The sequence below is a fragment of the Glycine soja genome, chromosome 10 (genome assembly GCF_004193775.1).
Source record: "Glycine soja cultivar W05 chromosome 10, ASM419377v2, whole genome shotgun sequence".
NCBI classification, from domain to species: Eukaryota; Viridiplantae; Streptophyta; class Magnoliopsida; order Fabales; family Fabaceae; genus Glycine; species Glycine soja.
The window spans coordinates 44,593,004-44,601,828 of record NC_041011.1 but is presented as its reverse complement, the minus strand read 5'-3'; the positions used below and the strand labels follow the sequence as shown (position 1 = coordinate 44,601,828).

The 8,825-nt window shown below is 30.1% G+C and overlaps 1 protein-coding gene across 1 annotated transcript; it reads left to right on the top strand.

Moving 5' to 3' along the window:
* Window positions 1-7,705: 7,705 nt before the first annotated feature.
* LOC114369644 lies at window positions 7,706-8,506 on the top strand. Its single transcript, XM_028326877.1, has one exon. The coding sequence runs from the start codon at window positions 7,791-7,793 to the stop codon at window positions 8,205-8,207; it is 417 nt and encodes a 138-aa protein (XP_028182678.1). The 5' UTR covers window positions 7,706-7,790; the 3' UTR covers window positions 8,208-8,506.
* Window positions 8,507-8,825: the final 319 nt, after the last annotated feature.

Here is an 8,825-nt window from a genome sequence, read left to right as displayed (position 1 = left end):
AGTTAGATGTACATAAATTAATTTATGTTTATGGAAGAATATCATTTATTTTATTTATTTTCTTTTCCTTTCTTAAAAGCACTAGTTAAACAGAGCCGTGGAATGTGCAATTAAACCGAGCTAGAGAATTACTACGTAGTATTTTCTAGTGTTGGAATTGCTGGTAAGATATTTTAAATGAGCTAGATTTCTTAGGATACCTTTGAGAGCAATGGAGGACGATGGTTAGGGGATCATCATCAATTCAACATGGGCATGCTTAAGCTTATCCTATATCAGCCAAAACATGAACCTCAAATAATGCCAACAGTCCAGCTGGAGAACAACATGTTGTGTGAACAAGCAAGCAACAATACAGGGATTCAAAATTCGCTACCCAATATTGAATGGTCTTCTAGCTAATTCCTTTTTCTTTATGTCTTTCGGTGCCAGTAGCTAGTATAACTACTAACTGGAATCTACATAAATAACTTAATTTTTATTCATCTGTATTTATAAAAACATATCACATATTGGTTAGATCCTCAAATTTGACTTTTTCTACAAATAAAGGAAAAGAATTAGTGTCTTATGTCTCTGAGATCTTGTGCAATGTGCACCACCTCAACCTGCATGTTAGGTTCCTTATCATTACTAATAAATAAAAGAAAAAAATAGTGCATGGTCGTCCAGAGCAAACTTGATTCACAAGCTTGTGAAAGAAAAAGACAGATTGGAAAATTGGAAAGAAAACCTTAACACACATACATATGGCTTGTCATGAAATCTTCTTATACTTTCTTCGGATCTGGCCACTAGTTTTTCTATCTTAGAAACAGCATAAAGCATATATTAACTATTAAAAATGAAAAGGTAAAAGAACTAACAAAAGGTCAAAATTATAGATTAACTTTGGGGTGAAGAGTAAAGTGTTAGTTAAGCAGGTAAAGACTAAGAATGTTGAAGTTTTGTCTGTTTTATTGTTAAACTATATCGACTGCAGTTAATTAATATACATATATATGGAGAGAGTAATGAAGCAGTTACCTGGGAGTTGCAGGGTGCAGTCACAATCATTGTAAAACCTTTCTGCACGTGCGACACCAGCCAGAGTCATTACTCATAGGGATCAATAATGACATAACTGAAGCCTGAAGGCATGCATGTACGTATAAGTCAAAAACTAAGTACATATTAGAATGGTGAGAAAATAGCTAAATAAGAAAATGTTATATAATGTAAATACGATGAATTTCTTTAGATACTTCTACTATGGTCTTATTTGTAAAAGGTTTTCTGTTAGCTTTTTTTGACTTTTTTTATTTATAAAACTCCTTTCAGATTATTTACTGCAATATTTACTTTTATTTACAAAAATATCTTACAATAAAAACGCATTAATTAATTAGATATATAAATAGATTAAAGAATAAAATCCTAACAATTTTAAGAATAATTACTAATACTGTTTTGCATAGATATTAAAATACAATACTTAAATATAATTTGTAAGTAATATATCAAAAATATTAATTTGTTTTTTAAAAGAAGGAAAATTCTATAATACGTGAAATTATATGGTATATTATTTACTAAACATGTGATTCAATTGACATGAGTCATTCGAGTTATTAGCGTTGGGATTCCCTCATTTTGTTTTTCCATCTAGAGGAATCATAGGCAATTAAATCTGCAAGTTTATAACAATCCGTTCGTTCTGCTTAATCAATTAACGCAAATTCCCTTAGTTTATATCTGAAAGTTTATAAAAGATTTTCTTACTGGTCTTATGCTTAAAATCATTTTTTTTTTGTCTCCACATTTTTTTCGTCAAAATCATTTTAATTTTAAATACATTTAATTATCCTCATCAATCATACATTTTAAAAAATAAAAGTAATTGATAATGATCTAGGAAAATATATAGACCTATCCATTCATATTTTGGGCAACATTAAACACTAATATATAATAGCTTTATATTTACACATAATATATGCATTAAAATGAAATTATTTTTAACATGTAAAATTATAATCAAGTGCAAGTTATTCCCCTTAATTTTCAAATTAAACTTAAAATGTGAGATCAGACATTCCTTATAAAAGCATTTTAATGGAAAAATTATAGAAAATTGTTTACTGAAAATTAAAAATGTTTTTTTTAACAAACCACAATTTATAATACACATTTTGTCATATATAATTTGTAAAATAATGTTTAAACGTAATTAAATAATCATAAAAAAATTACATTGACCTATAATGCATTGAAATGAAATTATGTTAATATATGTGAAGGTGTGAGTAAAGTGTATAATTTATAATACATCGAATTACGTATATTTTACTTTTTGTTCGAAACCCAAAAATTGTGATTAAATTTTTCTAGTAAAAAATAACTTCATTGTTGAAAACTTTATACTTTATTATACACATTTTATAACTGAAATTCTAAGTCTTCTTGTGCACAGCACATGCCATATTCAATAAATTTACTTTTTGCCTATTTAAAAAATAAAAAGAAAGAAAAGCTCATCAAGTTCTAAAACTTTTGTCGTAAATTGCACAACGTAGGCCATTATTCCAGCACAATATAAAATGGATTTGTAAGGGAAGAAAAAAATATAACTGTGGTTGCTCATGATTAGTGGTGAAAACCAAGCACATAAATGTGTAGTAAGTAGACAATGCACGTGGAAAGATTCATTTGATGATGGGTTGGTATTTGGTAAACCCAATCCACACTAACAAACACAATTTATTTTTTTTATAGAGAGGAGTAGATGGGCGTATTGAAGGCTCTAAGATGGTATCCAATGCTCCTCTAATGATATCAAAAGAAAGATCACGAAGAAGAAAATTGAGAGAGAGAGAGAGAGAAAAGAACAAGGCACAGAAAGATAGGTCGTCTTCTTTGCATGCATTGCCCATGTGCACGCGCATCTGCTATGGGGTGGATGAAAGCGAACACCCCTCTTCCATGATGGGATCACCTAATGAGACCCATCTTTCCGCAACAGACAAAGAGATTACCAACACATGTTAATGCCATTTTACAGGGGACAATATATTTTAAATAATTAATATGTCTATATATTCCAAACCCTTTCGAGATTACATACTATACACTTCTATCGTTATATACATTTCAGATTCATGTACGTACTTCAATTGTTTGCTGAGAAAAATACACCCGGTGCATTAAATCTATCTTATGTTTTCACCCAAAAAAATCGATCTTACGAGATTGCATTCCATTGTTTTCATTATAGTCAGAGAAGATTTTAAAGCAGTTATATATGTATGCTTAGACAAACAAATTACTTGCAACTATATATTTAAAAGTATTAGTAATTAGTTTCTCCAATTTGATCAGTACATAGTTTCTGTACAGCTAGCTAGAATCAGTACACAATCCTCGTAAAAAAAAAAGAATCAGTACACAGTTTCTGTAGACCTGTAATTAAGAATTAATTATTGATCATTCATTAAAATTACGGCTTTGTTTAACTAACCTCAACTAAAAATGAGGTTAAACAATCACATCCCAAGTGGTCCAATAAAATTACACATATTTGTTTATATAATTTTTATGCACAAAATTCTATATAATTTTATTGGACTACCAAGGATTAAAATTATTTAATCTCATTTTTACTTGGAAGCAATTAGACCATCCCATAAAATTACATCAAATAATTAAAAAGGCCTTACAGTCTTAACTAGATTATTTGTGTTATCTCACTCATCCGAGAGGTAATCGAATAAAATAACACTTTAATTTGTTAACAAAAAAAACCGATTGAAAATAGGCAAAAGTTTAAATTCAATATATTCCCGCTCTTGAAGTGTAAGTAAACAAATAAACAAATATCACTCATTTCTAATGGTGTTAGTATTTTCTTAAAAACAAAAGGACGTATCATAAATTAAAACTCAATTATGGAATGGTAAAATTATAAACAATCAAAATAACATTTTGATTTTAAGAATGGCTGGCAAGCAAGTTTCTATTAATTAACAAGGTAATGACATGATTATGGGTAGTATTTGCGGTAATTTCGTGCTTGCATCTCAACATACTTAGGACCAAACATAAACAAATTAACTTATTGAAGAATATAAAGTCATTTTCATGTACATATATAGTATAGCCATTTGTCAATCATGTAGCACGAAAGGACAGAAAAATAAGAATGACATATATATATATATATATATATATATATATATAATCAATTCATTTACCATGTATTCAAAAGAGAGAAGTCCAATATTAATCAAGAAAGCTCTCCCCCCCCCCCCCCCCCCCCTTTTCTTTGTTTGTCTATATATGGATAAAAAATTGGCATGCACTATTGTTAAAGCCTTCATACATACATATCAAATTTTAATGTTCCGTATAACTCGAAATATGAACCGTTTTAAGAGACTCATAATTCATAAAATTTACAATAAATATATACTATTGGCCATGCACTGGATAAACAAAATGAGTAAAAAAGGGTGATATTATTGGGCATACAAGGATGAGCGGGAGCACGTGAGACAATACTGTATATATAGTGGGCTCAGCATAAAACATGCATACGTTATTTAGAAAATTAATTAGGATAGCTTCGTGAAATTCAAATTGGTGCTTAATTATGTTGAGTTTGATATATGGAGAACATAAGTTCTGACGATAAGGTGGACAATTTTTTACCATTATTTGGGTACGTATATTATTTTAGTTTAATTTCAATAAATATAACGTAAAGATTTAAGTTATCAATTAATTATGAAAATATCAATTATTTATAAATAATGACTTTTAAAATAATTATGACTTTTAATTTTTAAATGTTTAACATTTTTCTTTATTCTTTTCACTTTTAGTGAGTAGATTTGCCAACCCTATCTTAAAAAAGACAGACTAACCATTTCAACCTACATACTGAGAGTGGGTTAGTACTTAGTACCGTGCACTTAATTTTTTGCGAGCTAATGTAGAGTGGGCTAATTAAGTTAGGCGAGTTGAGTTAATCTATTTTAAATTTTTACATCGTCAACTAATTCGAATTCATCTTGTATATGACTTTTGTTAGTTACTGCAAAATTAAATAATTTTCAACTATATGTCAATTCATAATTAAATGACAATATAATTTTTTAAAGTGTAATCCATTTGTATACATAAAGAAAGAGAAAAATGTGTCAAATAAGACATAAGAATATAAGAGAAATGAATTTCAACCGTATGATTAAAATAAATGGCTAATATTAAAATCATATTTAATCATTCATGTATCTTGCCTCTCGTGCTAACAGAAGTTAAGGCTCGCGCTGATATAAAATTTGGAAAGCCACTAATTTTAATGAAGATTTATAGTGAAATTACAAAATACATATTTTATTAATCCCCCTAATTGAAGTTTAGTCTTTAAAAACTTGAAAAAACAATGTAAAATAAAATAACTTTGATTGATTATGATGTTTATCATTTGTTGTGTTCTATTAAAAAGTCTCACGTTTAAAAGAAAAAGTATCATAGTTTAATATTAATATAATGTCAATGTAAAAAAAACCATTGTCAATTAATCAAAAAATGATGTCTAAAGCAATTATTATAAATTTTGGTAATTTTTTATACATGATTACGTATATATTGAATAACAATATTTTCTTATAAATGATACTAGGTGTTTTTCTAGAATTTAATTAAAATATACTAATAGCATAAAATGTTCTGCATGATTATTAATAATAACAACATAAATTTATTAACTTTTATAATAATTATTCAAAAAGTCAATTTTTTTAATGAAAGATACACGTACTATTTCGTTCAAAAACAACTAAACAATATAATCAGTAATGGATCCGGAATTTTTTAGTTGTGAGACAATATTCACGTATATAAATTAGTGAAGACAAAACTCCTATTATAACTTATTTTTTAATTAAATTTTAAATTATAGAAATAAATTATAACTACATGTACATATTATATTAAAAAAATAAAAATTTAATGTGGGCAATTGCCCCCTAAATCTTGAAATTAAGTAGATTCATCCCTTAATACAATATGAATACTATTGAAACAATAAAAGTCAACATACGATTTAGATACCGTTGTTAACAAGTGGATAACTGAACTTGCTTCTTTACAAGCCAACTTATAAATTTGACATAGAACTAAGATGTTGCCTATGCAGTTTTAGAATGATTTCCAGTTCAGACGTGTCTTTCTTAAATATCACATTAAATTATTTATTTTTAATAATTAACAAAATAATAATTGTGTACGTATTAAACTTGTTTTTATTGGTAGACCTGTGTTTCGAGTGAACATCATTTGAAAATAGTATATTTATATTCTATATTTTCAAATTTTTTTAAAATCTTATATTTCAGAAATACCTTAATATGCATGAATCTGAATAATCATGAAAACTCGAAAGGAAAAGAAAAATAGACAGCTTACATTGAACATTTGCCTGCAAAATCAGACAAATAAAAAGAAAAATGAGTGGAGGTTGTTAATCACGCGCCCTTGAAAGAGCGTGGTAACGGGACCATGCGACAATAGCTATCCTTTTGCCTATAACGTAAGCTGTACGTTCCACTATTAACTGTTTGTAAAAGCAAGGGGCCGTGACATTCGCTCGGGAAAAGTCTGTTTTATCTGCTGTGGCCAAGACTACCATATGTAACATAAAAGGGCATTTTTGTCCAAAACAACTTTTATTTTACACGTGGAGTAGTTTCATTTGTCGTTCACTATAAACTATGCTATCTCATGGAGTCTGAAATGCCCCCAGCTGTAAAATTTTCCGTAAGGAATCAATGCCACAAAAGAAAGAAATAAGCACCATTAAACAAGGTTTATTATGGTAACAAGTCGTGGGAGGGTATTATTTGAAAGAATCATAGATGGTTTATTTTTTATTAAAAAGGTTATTAATGCATCCTAATAAAACCCTACTATTTTTAACCTCACTGTTGTTACTATTAAACTCCTTTAACTCAGTTTTACATAGAAAGCAAGGTGCTAATTTATGAAAATATATTCCCTAGCTATATGAGAATTTAAGCAAGCAATTACATCTAGTTAAGAGTTTTTAATACACAATTTTAATTGATAATAAATGGAATTAGTTCAGGTTTCATCTACTGTTCACATCATCAAGTTTTCTGTCGTTTTATACAACCCCTAGTTTGCCAACTCTTAAAATCCAGTTTCAAACACCAGAAAAAGTAATTGTGCTAACGTGGATAATGAAAAGTGGCAGTGCTAGAAACAAGAAAGTCCAGTTTTATAAAACAGTTATTTTAAACTAATGAAATAAAAATAGTATTTTTCAAAATGCTTAAATTTACCGTTTAATCTAAAATCGGGACAATCAAATTCAATTCATTCTCAATTTTTAAAAAGTTTATGCGAGTATACTACATGTAATTAAGAATTAGACGATAAAGAAAAGCTAATTAAAGAAATTAAGTTTATTGAAAGAAAAAAAGAGTAAATTTCACAGATATAGTTGAATAATAAATAAAGTTGAAGTGTAAAATTAAAAGAGTTAGTGATGATAGTGATAGGGCGTTACCCCACCTCCAACCAAAAACACTTATCTTTCTCTCTCAACTTCCTACCATTCTCTCTCTTATTCACCCTTCTACCTTCTAACGCACGCTTTGAAAGCTTTCCGTAAAGTTTTTCAACCCCCCAACCCTGTCTATATAAACGCCAACAAACGCTGTTTCACGCACTTCACGTTTAGTAATTTTTTTATTCTCTTCTGCGTTCTTCCCACCAACATCGAAACCATGTCCACCGACTTGCACCTCCACAACGACCTGCCCCAGCTCCGAATCGCCTCCGCCGCCGCCGCCGATGCCGTCGTCAAAACCGACGACCTCCCCTCCGACGATGACGACCGCAACGCCGTCTCTTCCGTCATCACTCAAACCGAGACCGAAACTGACGGAGCCACCATCGTCGACGTCGCCGTCGCCGTCAACGTCAACGTCAACGTCAACGACGAGAATTACCGTACTCCGACTTCGAAGGAGAGCAAAATTCCAGCGACGATGACGTGTCCGCCGGCGCCGAGGAAGCCGAAGCTCGCCTCCTGCAAAAGAAAACTTCTTGATGAGTTTCAGTTCTTCGATGTCACGAATAAGGAGGACATGGACGCCTTCTTCAGATCCACTTTTCCTAAGAAGAGCTGCACTTGTACATGATCAAAAATTTCCAACCTTAGCTTCCTCGAACAACCATACCTTCGACCCTGTCGAACTACGTAAATTACACAATTTTATTTTTTTTTCATCCAATTCCACTTCTTTGGTTCAATTTCTTTCTTCTTCTTTTTTTTTTTTTAATTTTGGTTTTTTCATATGTTATATGAATGAATTTCACTTTGTATAAGATGTGAAATATTGGATCCCGAATAGTATATGTTCATTAATCGAAAGAATCAACATAGCGTTGAATTGTCTCCAATCCTTCAATTAATTGATTACCTTTTGCAATTTGTTTCTATGGTTTGGTTTGGTTTGATGGGTGTTCTTGATTATGTTGGATTACGAGCTCGATTCTTGTTTATGTGGATTGTTTTGTGTGTGAATCTCATGAATTTGGTTCTAATTACCAGCAGAAGAGTAGAATTTTCTGAATTTCAAGTTCAATTGTTCCTGTGCGATTCATATATTCTGTTTTCTGGGTTTCTTGCATGATCGATCAAATTGTTGCGTTTACGGTATTTTGTTGAGCATAATTAAATTAATGAAAATGAATGTTCTGAAAGATGGAAGAAGACAAGGTAGATGAGATTGGTGGCTTACGTTACGTAATGGAAT

Excerpts from the sequence above, each read along its gene's own strand:
- LOC114369644 (XM_028326877.1), top strand. The coding sequence starts at position 7,791 with ATGTCCACCGACTTGCACCTCCACAACGACCTGCCCCAGCTCCGAATC.